Below are 24,062 nucleotides of genomic sequence, written 5' to 3'. Positions count from 1 at the left end.
CAGAAGTGGTTTGAATATAGCTCAAAATGCATAAACTGACAGTGACGAGAGCCTGAAATCACCACCAGCAGGGTGCATCTGATTCTCGAGCATCTTTTGATTTGCAAATTGTTTTCTTTCCAGCTCAGCCTCAAACCAATAAAATGTGAGCCTACCTTTATTGGCTTCCCTTGGAAGGTCTTTACTTCCTCACGGAGATATTGATATGCCTTTAAAACAAAGGAAACGCAGGACAGCATTAGTGACTTAAAACACACAAAGTTCACTGATAACTTTGATGCTTAAACTCAGATTTAAATACTAGTATAAATTACTAATGAAATCAAAACTGAATGAATGCATGAAATTAACTGTCCACATGTACGGATACCTGCTGTGCATCTGCTTCTGATTCAAAAGTGATGAACCAGTTGTCATTGTAGGCAAATTCACAGTTGATAAACTTGGGTAAGTTGTCCCCCTTAAAAAGAGCCTCGACCTCCTGCAAAACAAGAGAAACTCATTTCATTCCACTGTTTCACTACAGATCTGCTACAACCCCGGTGGCCCAGGCTGGGCAGCAAGACTATGAAAAAATAATAATGAAGATCTATTCAGTTATGTTTCCCAATTACAGATTTAAAAGTGGACATAGCCACCATGTTGCCTTACATGTTTATTTTCAATAGAATCTGCAATCAGAACAGCTGCCCCCTGCTGGTCATAAGACGGCACTTTGTATTGACGTCACGCTTCAGACCTGGAAGCTTCCTCCATCTGTCATTATTGTCTAATGGCAGATTAGATCAGTCTTTGCTATATGTGAATGATTTCATAGGTGGCCTCTTGTTGGCACAGCTTGCACCGTGGGAAATAAACTACACAAGTGCTGTATTAGTTTAACCTGAAGCAGCTTCATTCAAAATTACACCTTGAAGCAGAGAATGTGTCCAATATTAAGGCTATTTTCCATTTTCCAACTGGTTCTTCAAGCAGCCAGATTCACCTTCTGGTTTTGTTTTGTCATTATTATTATTATTATTGAACTCCACAGAGTACTAGTTTACACATTCTCTTAACAAGCAAAACAAAACCCCCCTTTTTTTTTTAGCTGCATCATGAAGTGCATCACAGAGAGCTGCACTACTGGGCGACCCCTTGTTGCTTCTAGAGATGCTTATAATTTTTGGCTGTTTGATGAATTTACTTCATATCTGCCGTAAAGACATCAGGAGACACTACAAGCATGTTTTCCAATTTCTTCTCTCTGTGGGTGCAAAAAGCTTTAAAGAAGCCTTCACAAATTCCCGCAGGTTAAACTGGACCAAAGGTACATTATTACATTTAATACTCGTAAGATTTAGACTACAAACAACCCATAATTGAATAAGCTGCAGAAAACCACGTTTCGCTGCTCCTCTCTCTATATTTCACAACTAAATATGATGCTCTGAGCAAAATAACTAGTGTACTTTCCAGTATTAAGGAAATATGGGGAATGATGTGATAGAAAAATATTGTTTATATGAGCAGATCTGTTTGACGTGGACTTTCTGCGGAGCTGAAAATGCACCGCTGTGATAACAGTCATTAGCTCGGAGTCAGCTGAACTGAAAATGTTCTGTCAGGCTGGGGCAGATAAGAGAGTTACTGATATCACACAAGACCTCTGCAAATGTTTTACCGTCACTGCTCGACAGGAAAATGCTTCTCAATAACCTCAAAATGCTCAAAATGTGTGGTTTGTGGTGCTTGCTGGGAAAGGACGGGTCATGACTGGATAAAATCCCGACTTTGCATTTTGGAAAGGTGAGGTGTCTACCTTAAATGTCTACTCTCTGGTCTCCTTTGGAGTCATACCACCTCGTTATCATGGTTTAATTAGCTTAATGTGTAACAGTGACAGCATTCTGCAGACTCCGCTTTAAGCATAACAAAGATTGATTTAAAAAATATCCAAGAACACGACATAAAACACACCAAATCCTAAATAAATCAAGGATACGTGTAGAGTTACCTGTTCAGGCACATATGATAACTAAAAAACTAATTATGGTGACTGAGGCATAAGAATTCACTATATTAAGTTATGCATCCTAACAGAAACATTAAATAATTCAGAGTCTGTCGACTTCATCCATGTTTGAACTTCATTAGCAGAATATTTCCCCTGAATTCAGAAATGAGTAAAATATTAAAGAAGAACTAAATTTAATTAACTAAAAGCAAACATTTATCTACTTGCATTTCTATTTACAATCCCAGTTTAACTACTGGGACTGTAAATAGAAGACCTTCTAAACAAATGTGAACAGACCATAAAGGCAAACTATCAATCAGACACCCAGACCAGACTGGCGTCTACAGTGTACATAAGCTATGCTTGTGTTCTAGGCGTGAGCCATTTCCATGGAATAATAATGCTTCTAGTGTTTGTTGACTCATGACAGTAGCGTCAAATGACAGACGTGTAATTGGACATCCTGTTTCGGCACTGACCTCTATGGGCGTGCTCTCTGGAACCTCTCTGAGGATCACGATGCAGCGGTTCTGATTGGGTCGCACCTTTTCCCCCTTCTCATCCACCTGGACCAATGGCAAAGCTGCAGGAAGCCATAAAGAAAAGGTGTTATGGGCCATTTCAGGAAGGATCAATCAGTACATCCCACCTAATAAGCCCTTCATAATCAGCTAGTTTATTACGTACAATAACTTTCACAGATCTAATGAAACCTTGCAAAATGTTCACCTTCAAACTATGAAACGTTTCCTGGTTATGTGTCCTGAAGGAACTCACAGGTGGGCTGAAATTCTGTGTGATCTGTCAATCTGTTTCTGAAGATTTTCTTTTTCTTTTCTGTGAACTTAAAGGCTGATATCACCGTGGCCACTGGTCCAAAACAGTCAGACCACAAATCTACTTTCTGGATGCATTTTGGTGCACGACTCCTCTAACAGACTTCTATTTTAACATGTGCAGATGTGACTAGACTCTGTGTGTAACAGATATTAAAAGTGCTTTTCAGGCTCTGAATTTCATGTGGGTACCTCCTGTATTCACAAAATTACGAGGACTCAAATATGCTGGAAAAAAATAATGCAAATTAAATACTGACTAATCTTGCAGTTTTACTCTTATTTTCTATGACAGACACTCACACACACACCAGAGTGTACAACAGTCTCATATTAAATATGAACAAAGTCTAAAATGATGAGGTCAGAGTATTTAACTCCTATGCGCCCAAAGCTCCAGCTATGATCTCATAGCTGGAGCTTTGGGCACAGCAGCCCCATCCACCTGTTTGTGAGGAGCAGCCAATCAGGAAAAAAGTTGTCTTAAATGCAGGGGAAGGGAGCTAAAAGAGACTGTTTCAGACAGGATGGACGGGGGCTGCACTCAGGCTTTGTATAACATAGATAAATATGTAAAATTTCTAATCATGGATGCAGGACCTGAAACTGGCCAAACGGGTGATCTGTAAATTACAAGCAGTTTCATACTTGAACATCTTCAGAAAAAAATATTAATGCAAAAAGCCTAATCGCAGCGTAATTACATGATGGTTTATTTACAGTAACCTGATTAAATTCAAATATAAAACTCTTGGCAGTGTACAGATCAATGAGCCATTAAATAAAAAGGCCTCCAAGCTAGAAAGGATTAATTTAAGCAGTAAACTAAGTACGAGCACAAATCAAACACAAGTAGGTAAGACTCTGCTGGATGCACTTTAACGACCTCTCCTGGGAAATCAACTCCAACCACATGCTGATAGAAATTCACTCTGATAAGGTTTTCTTGACATGCAGCTCGTTCAGGTAAACAAGCACAATGACGAGTTCTGATTGAACTCCAAGAAAAATAACTGGTGCATAAAACTGTGACTTTGAAAGCATTTCGCTCACATCGTAAGATGTCCACAATCAGCTCCACGTCCGTGCTGAGCTTTTTGATGTGGTCCAGGTTGGCCACCGTCACAATTGGCACATATTGGTCACTGTCCATTTGGGAGATGAGGTACATGTCACTGGCCAGATTCTCCCTGCCAAACGGAGACGCAGACAGGAGAGGTTAGTTAGACTTTCATGGTGTAGGTGGCAAAAGGTGCAGCAGTGAAAACAAACTTCATTTTCTCTGATAAACAATTCTGTGATTAGCACCCACAGCTGCTCTTAAATAAGAGCGACTCTTACACGTGTAATAAACATCAGCTTTGCTGAGGGTGACACTGCATCTGAATCGCTGCTCTTCTGGTAACAAGTGCACCTTTTGAAACTCCTTCAGTTTACAGCTGTTGCACATTTGGCTGCTTTGCTTTTGCAACTGTGAGATTTTTCTCAAAAGAATGCACTGTAGGTGTGTATGGTCCAGTATTTTGTAACCCAGCAGTAGTCTTTTGGTTTCTATAGCTTCTTGTTTTCATATCTGATCAGTTTTGGGGTTTTTTTTTTCTTTTAACTTCCACTGTAGTTTTGGAGAAGCTAACAGTATGCTATTGTTGTTGGCTTGTTCCAAGTTCACAGAGAGGAGAAAATGAAATGAATTTTTCAAGGCCTCAGTTCCTTTCAAATCAGCAGCTAAGCCACCACCACCGCAGAGGCATTCAAAAGTATGAAATAAGGCTTTCATTCAGACTACGCCTGACGCCCACACCCAAAGGGAGAGAGAGAGAGAGAGAGAGAAGAGGCCTGATCGGTATCAAAAACAATACATAGTCTTCCAGTACACTAGCTGCACACACACATTTAATTATTGATGGATTTAATAATTCTTTTAGCGCATGAACAATGATGTTGGAACATATATAATTACCATCACACCTCCCAGTACGACCGAAAATATTAATTTACTCTGACAAAGAGAGAGGGGGAATAAAAAAGCAGAATTCCCATGAACCCTGTACGGACGGACGGACGCACACACGCACACACAGCAGACAGACGGCTGATTCAGTGTACAAATGCTCCACGAAGGCACCCTGAGACACCACTTTTGGATCTTGTCGGCCGTTTGTTTTGTTTTGTTGCGTCATACAATATGACATTCACACCACTGACCATACTGACTTCACCCACCACTGTTTAAGTCTTCTCTTTTATGGTTATTTTACTTTAATAAGCCTTAATTGGAATGAGTGTGTGGCCCAGTTTGTGACAGTCCGAATGAGCAGTGTTACAACATTCAACCCACAGAGCTTAAGCGTCCCTCCAACAAAAAGGTTGAAACACACAAAATCCACACAATTAGGAGGCAGTGCTACGACCCAGTTGGAGTGGGAGAAAATGTTTTCCTAGAATTAACAGCAGCCCTTGTTAACGCCGTCACTGTAAATGTAATCAAAACCTAAAAGTCATGGTCAAAAAGCTTAAACATCATTGGTCACAGGCTTGTTTTAAACAAGGAAGGTAGAAAGAAAAAAGCCCCATCTTGCTTAATTTTCTAAATTAAGAAGATTTCTTGTAAACTTTGCCTCCGGCTGAAAGCAGCCGTCCCCTCTCTTACTAGCAGAGATGTCCGAGTCTACAGAGGAAGGCGGATTCATTTTTAACCTTTAGCTTTCAGATTACTACTACTAATACCACTAATAAAGAGAACTATAATATGAGATGGGTATTTGGTTAAGATTTGCAGCAGTACAATCCCCCCTCCCATGAGCAAGTATAAATGCACACTGCGCCTGTAGCTGGACACTGCACAAGGCTCATTATGGTTTAAAGCCCCATGTTGTACTTTAAAAGCAATCTCATGGGCAGTCACCGTTGTTCGAGACGATCTTAAATTCTCTAGTAGAACAAATACACACAAATGCAAATAAACAAACCACATATTAAAAGTCTGGATTTTGTCTTGATGCCCAAAACAAAATAAAATTTGGGCCCTGGGAGTAAACCAAGAGAAAACTAATAGCATATGAGAGCAAGCATAGAGCAGAAACATTTTTGTTTATGGTACAGTGGGTTTCAGGTCGTGTTCACACGTGCAGCCAGCCAACAGTCATAGTTGGGGAGTGCACAGATGCAGACCCTTGGGAGCACAGGCAGATGACAACATTTACGTCATGAAGGCTACTGTGGACGCCTGAGGTTTCACTGCCACAGAAAGTATTATTTGAGCCTAATGTGCTGATTATACCAATCAGGAACCACAGGATTCAAGGAGGCAGAATAACACATGAGTGGACTGCACACAGTCATCCACAAGTCATTGTGTTAATCACTTTCAAGTAGATGTTTTTCCTTCCAGATCTTAATCTAAGTGCTTTTCTCCATTAGCAAGTATGAAACAGCTGCTGAGCAATGATTGAAGTAGATGGGCTGAGATTTCAGCACAGTACGCCAGTTTCTCATGGATAGTTCGAGGCTTAGTGAAGGAGATGTACCTACATTCAAAGAAAAGCATAAAATTCTGGGCTGTACTGTGATATGAAGCTACTGGCTCACCGGGAAAGACAGAACTCCAGGGTCTTCTTCAGGTGCTCCCTCAAGCCCTCCTGGGGGTTGTCAGGCTGGGGATCACTGCCTGTTGATAGAGGATAAAGATTTTGGTAAAATAAGGAGCAACTAAGCTTATGTCTAATCCTCTAAACACTATCCAGACAATGAAATGGGATGTGGGTGGAGAGGGTTGTAAAATATGGAGAAGGAAAAAAAGAAAGAAGAAAAGCACCAAGTGTCGTATTTACACACAGCAAATACTCATGCAAGCTAATTTAATGTGTTGGAAGCAATAGCATGGGCGCTAAGAAACCTACTCCTACACGGTTGTATAATCACAGTCATCTTAATACCACCCATTCCTCCCTTAGCCTCGTTGTTTTTGTCAACACTTCTTTCAAGCAGAGGGCACTTAAAAAGATAAATGTCTCGTAGCAGATCGTGTCTGGAACAGGTCAATGACATTTTAATGATGCAATAAATAACACATAAAACAAATACCTCTCAAGCGGTCACTGTTCTCCTTCAAAAATAAATCTACTGCCCGAGGACAGACTGTCCCTTAATATTCGACCACATTAGCCGACTGTGTTTGGTTGTAGTTCATTCTAACCTTGAGTTATCCAAGATCAGGTGAAATCAAACTTATTTAGATCCCCGTGTGATTGACGAGGCCAACACACTTAAAATCCTTAAAAGCCTTCTAATAGCCGTGCCTGTGGTATAAATGTGGACATCGTCAAGTTACTTTGTTTACAAACTTGGGTGTCCACGCCGCCCCATCAAAAATCAGCACAAAAGTATCCATGTGTAGACATGTGGATAAACACCGCTGATACACAACTAATTCAGAGCCTCCTCTGACTAACAACCAATCACTAACCAGCCCACCTGTGTGCCCTGGCTGCCCAGGCTTGGGGTATTCTGTGTAGGCTGACTCGGAGCACTCCAGAGTGACGGCGGCTGGCTCAGCCAGCATTACTGGTACCGGTGGAGGCTCATCTGGGTCGGTTAGAAGGGGCTCCTTGTAAGCCTTGTCTTCACTGGCTTCATAGCCTGTGACAATCAACAATGGGCATTATGATAATGATTAAAGGCATAAGAATATCACCAGATGTTTAAAAGGGGGGCTATGAGCATAATAGTAGTTATTTTTATTTATTTATTTATTTATTTTACATGGTTTGTAGTTCAAATTAGTTTATTGGAATCTTAAACTGGGCCTTGATCCAGCCCCTCAGCTCAACCTCTAAAACCAGCCATTTAAGGACACCCTACCTTTAAACTGTGTTGGTTCTGATTGGCTGCCCCTCCAGCTACAGAAGGTGTGAACAGCAGGTGGGTGGGGGTGATATCATACAGAGTAGATACTCAGTATTTAGATCAGTCTGAGTGTTTGGCTCACACTGTTTACATGACAGATGCTCTCATCATTTGAAAATTTGATTTGATTAATATGAACATATATAGCAGAAGATAAGGAAAAGCAAGAAAACAGCTCCAATGTGAATTGAGAGCAGTGTCCTTTTTAAGTTCTAAGTGCCGAATTTCCAACCTTGTCCCAGTTCAGCAACAATACACCTGTGCAATGACAAATGGACATTATTACCAGAGGCAATCTGAAGCATCTGGCCTGGCACATAAACTCAGCCTTTTCCTGATTAAGATGCAAAGACCATCATTCTGAACGCTCTTTTCCTTTTAGAGCACAACAGATCTTATAGAAATACACAATGATAATGTGAGCAACTTAAATAATGAATAATTATGAATCATTAAAGGCTGGGCAAAAAACTAATGTAATTCCAAAATAAAACCTTTTCTACAGCACTAATTACATCTAAACAAAACAAGTATTGCCTTTAAAACAAATGATCCATCTTAACATAAATGTAAATATTGCACTACTGGTAATATTGTACTAATAACAGTACTAACAAGTGTTTTTTTTGGTCCATTATGCAATGATAAATACATTTACTGGAAATGTTTCTCAAATAAACTGTACCAAGAAAGAAACTGTATATTTTGTGCTACAGACAAACACCATTTCTGGCTGTAGCGTAGCAATAAGCCTAGCAATAAATCCTGAGAATTAGTGCTGTGGATTTCATTTACACTGAATTAAAAACAAAGTGGGTATGAAGGCAATGTCGAGTCAACAGCAAATTAAAATGAAAACAGATCACAAAGGAGAGATGTGCCAGAACAGAATGAAACATGATAATATACTAAAACCAGAGAAAAATTACATTCAGGTAATTAAGCACATAACCATTTATTAAAACAGTATTGGGACAAATTTTAATACTGGGTTAAACAGTGTGGGACTAGTAATGCCATCGTATTCAAGAGCATTTTCCTCTTAATTTGTGTTTGAGGGTTTTAAGCAACCTCCATCAAATCACAGTGCCGGCAATTTTCCTTAAGGTCTGGCTAAACTCTCTTCAGGGTGCTCTATGGAAATACTCTGCACATGACTGAACGGTACAGTGACTTAAACTGAAAACAGTTCATCTACTCAGAGCCGTGTCCCCCGTGGGAAATGGTTCGTTTTATCTTTTAGATTCATTTCAAACACAAAAGACTTGGCAGGAGCATAACAGCGACCATAACAGCACAGCACAAAGGCCACTTCACAGATAAAAATAAAAAAGTAAATCTTTTAAGAGAGTGAACTCTCTGATTGGAAGTAATCCGTGGGAGGTTCAGTAAACGTTGCATCCTTTGAACTTGGTGGCTGTACTGGTGAGGCACAACTTTTACTTTAAAGGGAAACGTTTCCAATTACTTTCCACTTTTCAAGTTTCAGTAAAGCTTGGTGAGGAAAATCTAAGTATTTCCAGACAAGTTTGTGTTTTCCATGGAAACTACAGGTGATTTCAGCAACCTGCTGGCAACCAAAACAATCACAAGGTGGTTTTGCAACAGCATTTATTACCATTTTTAAATGGTCAATCTCCAGCAACCACTCGCTAACTGGTTGAGGATCACATTCTCTAGTGGCCGGAAGCTGTGATGAGGTCACTAAACAGTCTCTAGGCCTGTGGGACGTCTGTTCAAATCCTCAGACCTGCTTACTCTTTCAAACTTCAGCACAAAGCACACCGCAAAAGTGAAATAAACACAGATGTGGCTAACTAGAAGCGACAAGTGATCGAGTCCTTCAGACAAGGGTCTTGTGAAGGAGCCTACGAGTCCACATGCCTTTGCTAAATACGTTCACACGCTGCTTCTGTGAGTGTCATCTGTCTTAATTTAGCACATCACTCCCAGCAGTCTCAGAAACCATGCTGTTATTTATTAATAAAATATGAACGATTATAATGGGGAAAGCACCGTTTCATCGTCTAGGCAACGAATGACACCCACCCCAAATTTGAATATTTGAAAATCTTGACCTTTACTTTTGAAGTCACGTCCACATCAGGCAAGTGTGAAACATAATGGTGAATACTCAAACATCAGAAAAACTGCTAACCCATGAGTGTCAAACATTGGGCCTGTGGGACAGAATGGGAACCCCTAACTAAACCATTACTGCTGATACGTAGCACATACGTTTTAAATTTTTAACTACATTTTCATTTTTTCCATTTTACGGCCTTCTAAGTGAGAAAGGCATCGCCTACAGTCTGAAACGCAGCACCAAGGTCAGTAAGTAAAAGATGAACCATTAAATAAAATAAGTTCCTGTTTTTCATCATCTGCCATATAACTTTCAGGTTGTTTTTTGTTTTGTTTAAACAATGGGTCCACAGTAAATGAAGGACCCAAGTTTGAAGTCAATATGAAAGTAAAAGGAAAAACAGGTGACAGGAGGGCTGTTGAATGATAATAAGTGGCTTAAATTCATAACCTTTAATAGTCCGTCTTTGTTTGTCGACAAAGGAATCAGAATAAGCTTCCATGTGCATGTAATGGTTTAGCATACTGACAGTGAATGGGGACATTAGAGGAACCAGCCAGTATCATGACTAAATCACTGTTACCACTGCAGGCGTGGTGTGAATTTTCCGTCACAGACCACTACATGCATGGCCCAACTGCATTAAATCAGCAGTGCTCTGTAATAAATTTTCCATAAATGTCTTTGCGGACCTGGAAGATGAAGTAGGCCAGGACGTCAGTGCGCGTCAAACTGAGACTAATAAATAATTTCTGTTTCACCACCATGTCCTTGTTGCCTCTGTGGCTAAACTTGGCTCAGCACATTGAAGCGAGTGATTACTGTCATTTACAAAGAAAGACGGGTGACTGGAGCTGGAATATTCATAACTCATTCTAGATTGAGTATGAATGATTAAAGGGGTGTCTCCTGTGTGGTGGGAAAAGGGAACCAGAGTGGACAAAGCAGCTTTTTACACCAGACTGTGCCGTTTGTCACTACTCGATTATTACAGACTTAGCAAGCAGACTACATGCCAACATTTCACTTTCTTTTCTACACCTCAGCTTCAGATTAGCTGTATACTATTTTCAGTTTCTCCGCATTACATTAATAAATTAGCTGCTGGCTATGTTCACCTGCTTCACGCTGCCACAACCACCAAAACCTAGAATTCTCCACTTTTTCAGGTCCAGTATTTACCTGCAACAATTTAAAGGTGCTTTTTGTAAAGACCCTCTGAAAATTGAAAACTTTCACCACATGGTGGCAGCGTTTTACCAGAAGGTTTTCATGCAGCTGATCAGCCCAACGTGCATTAAACGGACTACTTCTCATTAATGTAAATTTGTAAAAACTATTAGTTACCCAAGTCAGCAAAATACAACAGTAATATATGAATGCTGAGCGAACACTAGCTTGAATTATGTTGGTGTCATGGTGAACACTACACTTACTCCATGTACCATCTTGTGGTCAACATGGGTGTTATGCAAGACTGCAGTTAACTTATTTGAACTTCAGTTAATATCTTGCAACACAATTTCATCTCTGTTACAGCCCAGAAGAATGGTGCTAGAGGCAGCGCAGAATCATTTTGTATTTAACGGCTACGTTCTCTGGAACAATTTTGTGCACTTTGGTTGTTTTTTTTTAATATTTAAGATTAAGATTTAAGATTCTGGGTGTCAAACATGCAGCCTGCGGTTAATACCTCACCCACCAATGACTGCCTAAGTCTAATCATCCCATTTTTTTTTTCAATGAAATACTAGCACTATTACTACGTTGTCTATGTCCAATCGTGAGAAATTACAAACCTGCACCTGAACTCCACACTAGCTAAAGAAAATGCTAAAGAAGGGCTCTGCTTGGGCTCAAACTGCCAACTTCTCACTGTGCTGCCACACGTAAATATTTTCACAATGTACTTCTGTCTGTTTAGGGACGTGTTCAACATTATTTTGCAATTATGTTGAACATGCAATAGTTTTACAGGTTAGCCTAGCTTGAAATAACACTGGGTTTGAAAGAGGACCATAATCTATAACAAGTCTGACACCCCCTGTCTTATATGGTGCCTAACATATTAGGAGTTTACCTGCATATAAAAAGGGTTTGGGCCTTCTGCTAAAGGCGTGTTTAAAAAGTGGAGTTAGATTAATTAGATTTTGGTTTATTAAATCACTAGTAATGTCACAAAAATGCACAGACTTCTATTAAGTCAGGTAACACAGTCTCTTTGCCTTAGCCATGCATTTACCAAACATGGTTATATGCACAATAAGCCACAAAGACCATTTATAGGCAGAAAAATTCCTGTTAATGCTGAATAATGATTCAATGCTATACTGATAAACCGTTTTAGAAACAGGAAACGTTTTATGTTCTTATCTATGCTCTGTATTGCGTTATTTCGATATATCTGAAATGGAGAGCAGTTATACTTTGTTTTGCACTATAGTGGCCAAAAGTCAGATTCTAAGTATATAAGAAGCCAGTTTTTGTGCATCAATGACCTTCTGGGCCGGGATCGGCCGAACTATCGCAGCCTTCCTTCCATGGCTGCAGGGCAGCAGTTGTGGTGTCGGCAGTCCCGCTGGGGTCCAGGCTAAACATGTGGTTGGCCCATGCTTTCGCATTGGGGTTGAGGTCCGAAACCTTGGCAGATTCCTGCAAAACAACAGAGCCCGATTAGAGAAATCAACTTCAGCTTATGTATGTCACCACATCAGTATATGTAGTTACTAAAAAAAGATCAGAAATGACATTAACTTCTTGGGCATCAACTTTGACTATAAATCATACGACTGTAATCGATGAATTGTCTTTTACTAGTAAATATACACCTCACAGGTTCTGAAAGTATATTTAAAACCATGCTAACAGACTTATGTGGCCTATGTTTCATCCGTGCAATTTAAAGAACACCAACAAAGCAGTGTTTCCTATACAGATTTTATGTAGTCCAACCAGCCACATATGCTAATGTTTGCCTTGTTCACTCATCTGAATGAAAAACATAAACCACTATCCTCTCACTCTTATTCTTAAAGTTTGGTCTTGCTTTTCCCCACTCTCTGGTTCGCTGGCCACATTCCTGCTGTGGCGGCCTGTGAGACATTTTCTCCGTCTCTCAAACAAACTATTGCGTTGGACTGAAGCTGGCTACGACAGTCCGTAGTCCACTTTGCAGATCCTCTCTGAGCTAGAAGGCCACTCTAATCAGAAGAGCAGCAGGTGGAAAACTGCTTCATGCACCATATTGTTGAGTTCACCGTGTTTGCGCAGCAGAGTTAGAACAACAGCACCAGCAAAGACGAGTGGAAGTGAAGTCCACCCAGGTGATCACAGACTCTGATCTGATTATATTCCTTCAGTATTTGTCACAGAGTAAATTAAATATTTGAAGCAAGCATGGTTGTGCCTGTGTAAGTGCAAATGAGCTAACATCAAAGACCGAATCTGTAGGAAACGCTGCAACTGCTACAAATCAATCACAAGAGCCAAGCTGACATCAACCCACCCAGGTCACAGGGAAGGGAAAAAAAATAAAAAATTTCAACAAGATGGTGTCTAAGGAAATCATCAGGGTTTGCCTTCTACCCAATTAAAATCCATCATGAGTGACCCACATTATGGGGTCTCATTTTGTCAGTGACACGAGCTAATATAACAGTGCTAAAGAGAGAGAAGTGCACAAAGACTGTAGAAGCCGATTTTCCCCACATGTATTGCTTTTTAAGGCAGTTTTAAATAGGTTGCTTATTTATATTCATAAGCACAATGAACTGTACATTTCAAAATATGCCAATAAAACACTGTGGATGTGCCAGACATATTATAGCAAACAGTAATTTGGTTAAAAAAAAAAAGTCTTCACAAAATCTTTCATGTCTCAACTCACATTACAGTTTGTGAGAATACCAATACTGCAAAGCCTTCTACAACAATTTTCCCTTTGCTTACTCTAAAGAAAAATACAGGGAAAGTATAAAATAAGACATTTAAATGACAGATTCACTTGCCCAGAAAAGAAGTTTCTATTTCCGGGATTTCTCCTGGCTCAAAATTGGCCTTTCGGCTGGGTGACTGTGCATGTAAGCACGACTTACTCAAGTCTAAGCATTTTCCTGGTCAAAATGTGCTTTACGATCAACTAATTTAAACCCCGCATTTAAAAAAAGAAAAGAACCCCTCGTTTCACTGTAATGTTTCTGTAATGCCTTCTCGACTCTTCGAAATGGTCTACGCTGAGAATCAGAAAGGCGAGCATTCATCAGTCATGTTGTACATAAGTCTCAATCGACAACAAGACTCCTCAAACTAAAAATCGTTTTGACAGGAACCAGGCTAATAAACCCCTGGTGTCTGCTGGAAATACTCACAGGATCAAAGCGGCAGTTCAGCATGCATGTCTCACAGGCTAAGAGGCTATAACCCAGAGCGGTGGTCAGAGTCAGCGTTTCACTCAACTCCTGAGGAACAGCAGGCCAGACGCTGCCTGCCGCTGGTGGTATTAGAGTCCACTGCATCCAATCCATGGCTAATACATAAAGATAAGGTCTAAGTATGTCCACCGGTGGGCAGAGGAAGGAAGTCTTCCGACCGACATTGGCTTGCCTCAGGCTCTAACCTGCGAACGTCTGAGCAAAGCGGCTGCCACCACCCCTCTCCAAGTCATCCTCGTCAAATCACAGCTACCGCCACGCTCTGCCTGCCCTCCTCCGATACAGGCTGCTGGGTTGATTCAACAAATCTGATGACAGCACTGAGGCTCGGCTGCCCCGGTGGGCCAGGGCTGACGTTGCAGAAGCTGACTGGCTGTCTCGCTCCCGTTAAGCACCCGTCTCTGCTTTTGTTTTGTCGCCGTTGCACTGAGTCATTCCCCAGGAAAAAAAAACAAAACGCTGGAGCTGTGCAGGCAGCGTTGAGTCGCACACCTGCGCTCAAATGAAATGCCTGCTCCGGTCTGCCACATGTTAAATCAACCCTGAGGCATCACTCAAATTCAGACCTCCAGAGCCTTGGCTTTAATATATTATTCTGCTAACAAGCTAAGTTGCAAAATAAAGGGCTGGGCAAACTGGTTTCTTTTTGAACATAGTAAAGGGAGGAGGAAGAGAAACAAAAACACAACAAGATTAAGAAGTGAGCAGCAAGAGATGTTGTTCCTCAGTCGTATTTCACAAACATGGCACTACGAGATCATTCACGATGTGCCTGGCCAGACAGAGACAAATCCCCGCCTATGCTAATAATCCATCCTTCCTCCAATGTAAAACTCCCACTCCTGTCCGAGCGGCTGCCATAGAAACTGCTGCTGACATCAATGGACGTGTACGTCCAGGGCATCGCTTGACCTTTCAAAATTTTAAAATGTTCCCCTCTCTCACAGAGGAAGGAAAGGTTAGCAGCCTTTCTGATTGAGGGTGTATTTTTGGAGGAAACAGGAGAATGTGATTCATCACGAACCGTGGACAGAGATGAGTTATAGTCAGTGTCATTGGAGGGCAGCCGACGTAGCACCGGGTTTATTGCTCTCCCTCCTTGATGGAGGTGGGCTCCCAGCAGGCAGGCAGACAGAGAGACAGAGCAGACAAACCAGAGTCCTTAGGGAGGGAAAACAAAAACAGCTGAATTTGGACTAATCTGTCTGTCTGCAGACCGGAGGCTCCTCTTTCCTCTCTGACAGACAGATCTGGGGAGACCAGATGGGCCAGATGAGCACATCACAAATACTACAACATGCATCATCCTTAACAGCATTTTCTACAATATTAGACTAATTTAGCAACTACAGATTAGTTGTTTTCCCCCCAGGTCATTATTTAGACAAATTTGAACAGTTTAACCTTTTTTTATTTTTCTTTGAAACCATCGGTCTGGCAGCTGGACCATTTTACAAGCCTTCTAAACTCCTTTACCACTTGTTCTAAAGGCAAAATGTAAACAGTTTGGGAAAGACGAGAAGATGCCCTTTACAGGGATATTCTGTGTATCATGGTAGCACAAAGCATTCATAAGGTACTGTGTGAGCACCAGACGGGGGAACCTAGATTTTACAGTGTGTGCTTTTTATTCAAATGGTTCCAGAAAGATGACTGCAGTCGACCTCCATCTATACGCAGTTCAGTATTCGCAGATTTTTCTGTGGAAAGTAACTCCAAATTATTTGGGGAAAATTCGCCTATTCACAGATTTTTTGATTTGACACGCTATTGGCTGGTGTTTGCAAAGCAGCCAATCTAGGAGTGCCATTCATTTTCCTTCATGTTGAACAGAGTACCGCCCAGTACATCAAGGAGGAGGAGGTGAAGATAAGGAAGACTGTGGATGTTAGCTTCTGTGGTAGTGCCAAGAAGTTTTCCACGTCTCAATTATTTGCAGTTCTCAGTTCTTTGCGGGCGGTTGTGGTTCCTAACCCCTGCGAATACCAGGGTCAACTGCATTTTGTAGTTTTACAGTCAAAATTACAAAATAAGTCCACGTGGGCTGCTTGATACTGGCTTAAACTTAACTGATGCTATGTTTATTCTTAGACTAGAGGAGCTTTGTATGATCCCTAACAGTTTATTTGTATCGTCACTACACTTTACTGTAACATCATCTGATATTTGCAGTGCCGTTTTTATAAAGATACCTTATTTTGTTTATTTAGCTTTCTTGATTTTTAGATATTTTACCTTAATTATGCTAATATTTTTTTATTTTTATTTAAATCTATGCTTAATAACTAAACATATATTTTACCTTCTACTGTGCTTGGTTCGAGTGTTGGGGGTTGCTGAGGTAACTTTTAACCAGAAGTCAGCAAACTGTGGCTCAGTTAGAATTAAAACATTTCTTTAGAAGAAATGGCAATTGTGCTTATTACAGCAAGTTTCTGAACTTCTCATCTAATGCAAGCTTATTCTTTGCCTTTAAGTTCTATTTATTCTATTTATTTAAGTTTAAGTTCTCTCAGAAACGAGCCATTTAGCTCTTCTCACTTTAACGCTGCAACCTTCTTCCAGAGGAAAACAAAACTAACAGCATTATATTATTAGTCACATTTGTATAAGAACCGTGGTTCTTTAAGACGATAACTCAAAGGCAAGCCAAGTCGTAAAAGACTGATCTAAGAGATTTGTTGACGAGGCTGGACAGTGGTGAGAAAAGCAGTGGTGTGGTGTCTGTGTATTGGTGGCATTTCCCTGCTTTGGCAACAGATTTAAGAATGAGGATCTGAAATCTTTTGATATGGCTACCCAGTTGCTAAACTACATTTACACTTTTTGAGTACATCCCCTTCGGTTTCCAAAGCTGGACAACTCCTTAAAAACTAGTCTGCATTTCTGTCCCCACAGTTTTGATTACATCTGCATTCATACACAGAGCATTTTCATACCTGCATATGCAGTGAAACTGCAGCTTCTCTCTGCCGTATGACCCACTAAAAAAAATAAAATAAAAAAAATTTGTGAAGATTCCCGTCAGGCTCACTTTCTTTCCAGCTTGTGTCCATAATTGATTTGATTTAACATGCACAGCTAAAAATGGGTCACGCTCAATTTCTGGTCTGTTTCTGACACATATGTGCAAAGCATATGGTGTATCACTCCGTCTCTGTGTGAACGCATGCGTGTGAATAAGGAACAACACAATTCTGGTAGCACCAAATGGCTTGCACATTATTATCCATAAAACTGAGTGCTATTTTACTACAATTATATTTACAATTTGGTGTTTTACTGTTACAATTTTAAACTTACCGTATGGAGTGATAGGAGTGCCAAAATTAAATAAATACAGAAAATAATGTGTGAATTAAAATGGAAATAAAATTAATACACAATTAAACGCATAATTACTTAAAATACCAAATATTCATCCATCCACAGGACCCCAAGATGAGCAGTTTCCCTGCACAGCAAGTTGAGGCTAATGTGGGGCAGCCAGGTATCCCAGAATGAATGTCAAGCACCCTAAAATCTAAGTCCAGTTTTAAAATGGTACCGTTGCCAAAAAGTTCATTTGCAAAAGCACACCAGCATTTGTTGAGATCTCTGACCAAGTTGTGAGCCAAAGCTAACTTCAAACCAAAGCATTTTTTTAGACTACATGGTTCTTAGACCCGTCCCTGAATTTAATGGATTAGATTGACAAGTAAAACAAATTCAAGATGCAATGTAGCACCGCAACCATGAAATAATTAGAGAAACAAGTTTCAAGTAAAATCAATTTATATTTAAATGAATAGACTATGTGCACGTTAGCATATGCTACTTCCGGTGTGGAAACTCCTGTGGGGAGTTTTGTTTCCGGTGTCCTATTAGCGCCTTGTTTACGGTCCAAAACAAGTTAAGCAAATGAATGAATCAAGCGGCGATTTACATTTCTATAGATGTCTTGGGCATTTACCCAATATATCTGTAAATGATTTTCATCGACTGGTTGATATTTTTTCCCTGTGCCTCAAAGCAAAAGAGAAAAGGGATTCAAATGTTATATTTCTCAGCTGTCCCTCGGGTGTTAGGTTCTAAAAATAACCAGCGATAGGTGAAATCAAGTAGCCGATTTTATTTTTTGACGGTGCAAAACGTTTGGTGGACATCGTGGACATACAGTACTGCACTTCAGAGTCACACTGCTATCGATCGATGCAGCGATTCTGTACTGTACAGGAGAGACGTCACGGAGGAGATCGTCTGCAGCGATCAGGGCACAGGACACAATGTGACGTTTAAAAAAAAAAAAAATAAGCATGCAAACTTGCACTAAAAAAAATCTGCGAAACAGTGAGGTGAAAGGTGAACCGCATTATTAGCGAGGGACCGCTGTAATTTTGAAGGTAAGTCACAACATACCCTTCGTAAATACCAATGTATAGAAACCCTTACCAGCAATCATTCATTTTTTGTGTGGCTTTTTTTCTCGGTTTGTTAACATGCTGTGTAGGTGTGTACTTGACTAGCTGATCTCGACATTATGGGGGAAACATCTGGTTTGACTATTGTTCACCTGTAGTTTGAATGCTGAACATTTGCCCGTTTAAATCATAAGACCAGTCACTATACAGAGATGTGCTTCTGAATGTGGACGATGTGTCTTCTGCTGCAGTAATGCAGTTCTGCTTGTGTTGAGTGATGTAAACAACTGATCGATCTAAACTGTTTAAACGTCAAAATTGATCATTAGATTTTTTATGACACAACAGTGGTGAGTGTTCCCACCTTCTGCTCTTTGTAACTTAACACGATCTTTCCGTTTTCGAGTTTTGGACATGATTTTGGAGTATATCTTCGCAGTAGCGATTGACCGCCAAGTAAAGCTACCGGAAATGTACAACCCTACATCCGGTCTCAAACCAGGAAGTTAGCATTTTCTCGTGCACAGGGTTAATCATTACTGAATTATCAACACGTTTAATTAATTATTTAATCGTATTTACAAAGCATGCCTTAATATAACTGCATAGCCCAGTAGTAAGTGTTTTTTGAGATTACAAAGATACAAACTGCATGATTAATTGTTGCGGAATTTTATTCATATCTGACAGAAATGAGTGTGCAGACTAACCCGCAGTTCAATCTGAATTCTGAGGAAGTAACTGTTAACACTTTTGTTTTTTTATGTTGGTTGACGATCAAGTTTTACTTCCTGTGGGCTCAACAGTTTCACAAGCTTTAGATTCAAACCTTTGTTCAAAACTGAATTAGCTGGTAGCAGCTGGGTCATGTAGAGTCTACGGTCCTTTTAAATGCTCATTATATAAATGTGAAAGTAACCTGGCCTAAACTACAGCTCTTGTGCGTTATATGATGTGGTGCTCTCTCTTTGCTCAGTCACCTTGATATGCTGAACTGTGTGGATTTAACTGAGAGCTGTATTTTTCTTCTCTGACCACTTTTCCCACAACAAATCCCACCTGAGACCTACCCAACCATGAGGATAGTTTGCCCTTTCCTTTTCACTGCCAATCTACTTTCTAATCGTGTGCATCTGTAAATGACAGTGGGGGAAAAAAAGAAAAAAAAAAAAAAAAGAAAAAAAAAAAAAAAAAAAACACCCAGCAGGCTCTTTCCATTTCCTAATTTTGGAGCACACGGGAAAAATAACTTTTCTTCGCCTCAAGGCCATCCGCTCACTTTCTGCCCATTTCCTCAATTGTGCATTCTTTCCTTTTTGAGGTTGACTGAAGCCCAACCTGAGGAGTCAACCCCTGTGAATGCTTGTTCTCAGGTCAAGTCCCCATATTTCACCTGCACTGTACCAGCAGCAGCTATGCTTCACTGCACTGAGGAAATTCCAGTTTCTGCTACAGTAAGAATTACCATTAAGAAACAGCGAGTGTAAGAATGTGTTTTCCCTTTTAAAAACACAAACGAGCATGAGATACACTCATATCAGGGGAGTGGGTTAAAGCCCAGGAACCAACACTAGAAACACTCTGCTTCAAACCGCAGCGCTTGGATATAATTTATAAAAAAAAAAAAAAAAAAAAAATGCCCTCAAAAAGCACTTTGTGTTTAAGGAAACAGGTGTGACTGATCACAAGACTTTCCAGGTTTTGTTTTCATAATAGTAGGAAGCCAAAATTGTAACTGACAAATCTGGGTGTTAAGTTAGTAGCAAAAATAAATAGCATGAATAAATGTAGCACAATTAACATTTTTATCATCATTATCCTTTTTTAATAATTGTTGTAGGCCAACATTGATTGAGAACCCAGCTCAAACCGGAGCAGATGGCTGCTCCTCCTGGAGCCTGGTTCTGCAGCAGGTTTCTTTTTGCTAAAAGGGAGCGTTTCCTCCCCAATGTCGCCACGTGCTTGCTCAAAGGGAGTCGCTTGATTGTTCGGGTCTTGGTGTAATTATTGTTGGGTCTTTACCTTATAATACAAAGTGCCCTGAGGTGACTACCATTGTGATTTGGTGCTGTATAAATAGAACTGAACTGAAACTCCATTTGTTATACTAAATGAAAAACGCCTCATCAAAAAGTGCTGCAACATCTCACTTGTTGCTTTCATGATAAATACCAATATACAGTGGGGCAAAAAAGTATTTAGTCAGCCACTGATTGTGCAAGTTCCCCCACTTAAAATGATGACAGAGGTCAGTAATTTGCACCAGAGGTACACTTCAACTGTGAGAGACAGAATGTGAAAGAAAAAAAAAAAAAAAAAAAACATGAATCCACATGGTAGGATTTGTAAAGAATTTATTCGTAAATCAGGGTGGAAAATAAGTATTTGGTCAATAACAAAAATACAACTCAATACTTTGTAACATAACCTTTGTTGGCAATAACAGAGGTCAAACGTTTACTATAGGTCTTTACCAGGTTTGCACACACAGTAGCTGGTATTTTGGCCCATTCATCCATGCAGATCTTCTCGAGAGCAGTGGTGTTTTGGGGCTGTCGCCGAGCAACACGGACTTTCAACTCCCGCCACAGATTTTCTATGGGGTTGAGGTCTGGAGACTGGCTAGGCCACTCCAGGACTTTCAAATGCTTCTTACGGAGCCACTCCTTTGTTGCCCGGGCGGTGTGTTTTGGATCATTGTCATGTTGGAAGACCCAGCCTCGTTTCATCTTCAAAGTTCTCACTGATGGAAGGAGGTTTTGGCTCAAAATCTCACGATACATGGCCCTATTCATTCTGTCCTTAACACGGATCAGTCGTCCTGTCCCCTTGGCAGAAAAACAGCCCCATAGCATGATGTTTCCACCCCCATGCTTCACAGTAGGTATGGTGTTCTTGGGATGCAACTCAGTATTCTTCTTCCTCCAAACACGACGAGTTGAGTTTATACCAAAAAGTTCTACTTTGGTTTATCTGACCACATGACATTCTCCCAATCCTCTGCTGTATCATCCATGTGCTCTCTGGCAAACTTCAGACGGGCCTGGACATGCACTGGCTTCAGCAGCGGAACACGTCTGGCACTGCGGGATTTGATTCCCTGCCGTTGTAGTGTGTTACTGATGGTGACCTTTGTTACTTTGGTCCCAGCTCTCTGCAGGTCATTCACCAGGTCCCCCCGTGTGGTTCTGGGATCTTTGCTCACCGTTCTCATGATCATTTTGACCCCACGGGATGAGATCTTGCGTGGAGCCCCAGATCGAGGGAGATTATCAGTGGTCTTGTATGTCTTCCATTTTCTGATGATTGCTCCCGAAGTTGATTTTTTCACACCAAGCTGCTTGCCTGTTGTAGATTCAGTCTTCCCAGTCTGGTGCAGGTCTACAATACTTTTCCTGGTGTCCTTCGAAAGCTCTTTGGTCTTGGCCATGGCGGAGTTTGGAGTCTGACTGTTTGAGGCTGTGGACAGGTGTCTTTTATACAGATGATGAGTTCAAACAGGTGCCATTCATACAGGTAACGAGTGGGGGACAGAAAAGCTTCTTACAGAAAACGTTACAGGTCTGTGAGAGCCAGAGATTTTTCTTATTTGAGGTGACCAAATACTTATTTTCCACCCTGATTTACGAATAAATGCTTTACAAATCCTACCATGTGGATTCATGGATTTTTTTTTTCACATTCTGTCTCTCACAGTTGAAGTGTACCTCTGGTGCAAATTACTGACCTCTGTCATCATTTTAAGTGGGGGAACTTGCACAATCGGTGGCTGACTAAATACTTTTTTGCCCCACTGTACATCTCTGCCTGCATTGAGGATACAAGCACTAAAATGTTATTTTTGGACCACACTGCCCAACCCTAATACAACCAATAATCGTGTAGCACCACCAGCCAAGAGAGCCAGACACCACACCAGAAAAGTGGCACAAACGCTTCTCAGGAAAACAGTTCGACCCAACCGGGGGAGGAATAGGAAACTTATGTTTTTAAATCTAGCTTTCACAGCTACTACACCTCACCGCCCACCTTCAGTCTAACCAGACACGTCTGGCCTGAGAAAAGCAGCAGCTGGTTAAGTGGACAACAGAGAAGGCGTATTTACTGTCACAGCCAGAATTTACCAGTATTTGGTCAGAGCCTGCTGTAATATCCCACCCCAGTGACCACATTTAGCCCCAACAGGCTCGCATGTGTTGCTGTCAATCAAACCTGCAGAGCTGTGAAGTTCCCTACGAAAGCATAGAGGTCGTGCAGATGAACTGAGGAATCTCTGGGGACAAGATTGAGGGCTAATATGCAGAGTCACCGATAAAAGGAAGACACACAGGAATAACCACTTTAGCTCTGGCAGTATTTCTCCCTTGCAGCAGGCTTTAAATCTGGGATGCTTTCATTCTCACTTCCTGATCCAAAAGGCTTGTGGAACAGTCAATGTTAAGTGATCAGAAATGGAAAAATATTAGGTCCAGTTACATTTTGTGTTTAAATTTGAAATGTATTTTTTGAATGCACGTCCAAAGGTTTTCAATGAAAAATAATTAGCATATAAATAAGGAGCAGAGTGGCAGCATTTCAGGGTGAAAATAACCATGCTGGTGGGCTATTAGTACTGTCAAACATAAGTACTGTTGAAGTATAATGAAAAGAGACGCAGTTTTTCCACAATTCAGTTTACGTACACACCAATATAAAAGTCAATATGGATCCTTATAAGCCTTTTTGGATTTCCGATGTTTATTTACTGTATCAATTTGGTGGTGGTCAAACACGACTTCCACAAACAAACAAAAACAAAAGCTTAACATGGTCTACTGCAAACAAAGATGTCAGCAGTAAGACAAGTGATCTTTAAAAAGCTTTGAAATAAACAGCAAAAGGTGACAGCATGTGTCTTTCTTGCAGCAAAGAAAAACTACTTCAGTTTTAGACCAAATCAAAGTGAAATAAAGTTTATTGATTAATTATTCTCAGTGAAAACCTACAAATTAAAATAATTACTTTCCAACCTGTGTTCTCGTAGCTGCAGTTCATGAAGTGTTAATACTGGGCAACAGACAAGGACCAAGCATAAAAACATTTACACATTTTCTACATCAACACCTAGCTACATGCAAATTCCAGGGACGATGTGACACATGCAGCTTGCAGTGCTGCAGCTCTAGTGCTGGCCTTCATCTAGAGGTGTTAGTGAGGTCTGGCTCAACAGGTTGCCGAGCTGAGAATCAATATTACACTTTAAGCATAAAGACTTGAGAAGATATGTTGCTGTTAGGCGACTTTAAAAAAAAACTCATCGTGACTAGGGATGGGTATTGAAACCCGGTTCTTGTTGAGAACCGGTTCCCACTGTTTCAATTCCTTGGAATTTTTTGCCATTTTTGCAAACGATTCCTTTATCGATTC

General features: G+C 40.6%; 1 protein-coding gene across 3 annotated transcripts in view; it reads right to left on the bottom strand.

The window, feature by feature from the left end:
• Positions 1–24,062, bottom strand: part of larp4b (La ribonucleoprotein 4B) — a 57,061-nt gene that overhangs the window by 19,011 nt on the left and 13,988 nt on the right. For 2 of the 3 annotated variants that reach the window (XM_082514627.1, XM_082514628.1), the window contains exons 3-9: positions 12,325–12,478; positions 7,309–7,473; positions 6,424–6,502; positions 3,889–4,025; positions 2,479–2,582; positions 371–481; positions 156–209 (exon numbers count right to left, since the gene is read on the bottom strand). In XM_082514627.1, coding sequence (XP_082370753.1) covers positions 156–209; positions 371–481; positions 2,479–2,582; positions 3,889–4,025; positions 6,424–6,502; positions 7,309–7,473; positions 12,325–12,478 — 804 coding nt within the window. The remainder of the gene's footprint in view (positions 1–155; positions 210–370; positions 482–2,478; positions 2,583–3,888; positions 4,026–6,423; positions 6,503–7,308; positions 7,474–12,324; positions 12,479–24,062) is intronic. The other variant, XM_082514629.1, reaches the window with a different exon arrangement.

Source organism: Aulonocara stuartgranti, assembly GCF_965226115.1.
Source record: "Aulonocara stuartgranti genome assembly, chromosome: 18".
NCBI classification, from domain to species: Eukaryota; Metazoa; Chordata; class Actinopteri; order Cichliformes; family Cichlidae; genus Aulonocara; species Aulonocara stuartgranti.
Note: the sequence above shows the minus strand (reverse complement) of the source record. Positions and strands in the feature narration are given on the sequence as shown.